This window comes from Verticillium alfalfae, genomic scaffold, assembly GCF_000150825.1.
Source record: "Verticillium alfalfae VaMs.102 supercont1.8 genomic scaffold, whole genome shotgun sequence".
NCBI lineage: Eukaryota > Fungi > Ascomycota > Sordariomycetes > Glomerellales > Plectosphaerellaceae > Verticillium > Verticillium alfalfae.
In genome coordinates, this window is record NW_003315031.1 from 1,556,390 (window position 1) to 1,557,900 (window position 1,511).

The 1,511-nt window shown below is 62.9% G+C and overlaps 1 protein-coding gene across 1 annotated transcript in view; it reads left to right on the top strand.

The window, feature by feature from the left end:
* Positions 1 to 249: 249 nt before the first annotated feature.
* Positions 250 to 1,511, top strand: part of VDBG_06901 (3-ketodihydrosphingosine reductase tsc10) — a gene marked incomplete at both ends in the record, with an annotated part of 1,672 nt that continues 410 nt past the window's right edge. The window contains 3 exons of the mRNA XM_003003293.1: positions 250 to 484; positions 739 to 860; positions 922 to 1,491. Of these exons, the coding sequence (XP_003003339.1) occupies positions 250 to 484; positions 739 to 860; positions 922 to 1,491 (927 nt within the window). The remainder of the gene's footprint in view (positions 485 to 738; positions 861 to 921; positions 1,492 to 1,511) is intronic.

A 1,511-nucleotide genomic window follows, 5' to 3' on the forward strand; every position in this document is an offset into this window, starting at 1 on the left:
GAAGAACAAGGGCCTTGCGCCGACGCGAAGAATGAGACCAGGAACCCGCTGTCAAGAAGAAGCTGCAGTACGAGGCCAAGCAGAAGAAGCTGCGCAGCATGATGTCGACGTACAAGGGCGGCGAGCCGCAGGGAGGCTACCCCGGCGAGAAGACGGGCATCACGACGGGGCTGGTGCGGGCGAGGAAGCTGTAGTCTGTCGAGAAATGCATCTGTTGTTTGCTGTCTGCATGTCTGTGTCTGTGTCTGCATGTCTGTGTCTGTGTCTGCATGTCTGTGTCTGTGTCTGTGTCTGCATGTCTGTGTCTGTGTCTGTGTCTGTGTCTGCATGTCTGCCTCTGATGTGTGGCGATGCCATCTTCCTTCGAGGCGGCTGAAGCTTCTTCACTCGATCGATGCCTCCAGCGATCTGGCGCCACGGAGAGAACGGAAACCAGGGCAAAGCATGCCAGGTCAACTCGCGTCAGAACCAAACCCAATCAACAGTAAGTTTGCTAGTCTGTCCTAGTACCCTCCATCCATCCTGGCACCGTCCATCCATCCACCATGTCAGGGGTCAGACAAGGCTCGGTGGGGTCCGTCAGCACCAGCCAAATCTCACGCGGCTTAGGTCAGACCAAGCGACTCTTCACTTTTACGACCTCCCCCCCTTCAACCTCCCCCCCTTCCCCCTACCCAATCCTACCCTACCATCCGCCTCCGGACGACAGTAAACCCTCCCTGTCGTCGCCTACAAAAGCAGACGCCATGCCTGACGTCGGCAGCATTGTCTGGGTCATCGGTTCTGCCCTGTTTGCCGTCCTTCTCGCCTCCGCCATGGGTCTCTTTAACCGGAAGAACCACATGCCCGTCGAGGGCAAGGTACGTGATGCCTTCTTTCCTTCCTGTACCATGGCAAGGCATCGCTGACAAGCCTCTGCAGACCATCCTCCTCACCGGCGCGTCCGAGGGCATGGGCCGCAGCGTCGCCATCAAGCTCGCCGCCCGCGGCGCCAACATCATCGCCGTCGCCCGCAACGTCGAACGCCTCGAGGCCCTGCTGCCCGACCTCCGCGCCGCCGCCAAGAACCCCTCGACCCAGCGCTTCCACACCCTCTCCGCCGACGTCGGCGTGCCCGACTTTGCCGCGCCCCTGCTCGCCGAGGCCACGGCCTGGAACAACGGCCTCGCGCCCGACATCGTCTGGTGCATCGCCGGCATGTCGACGCCCGGCCTCTTCGCCGAGACGCCCTTTGCCCACCTACGCCGCAACATGGACGTCAACTTTTACGGCACCGCCGAGCTCGCCCACGCCGCTCTCGGCCTGTGGCTGGCCCCCGACGCCCCGCGCCCGCGCACCAAGAAGCGCTTCGTCATGACGAGCTCCGTCGCCGCCTTCTGCCCCATCGCCGGCTACTCGCCCTACGTCCCCTCCAAGGTCGTCCTGCGCGGCCTCGCCGACGCCCTGTCCCAGGAGCTGCACCTCTACCCCGACAACCCCGTCGCCGTCCACGTCATCTTCCCCAGAAAACA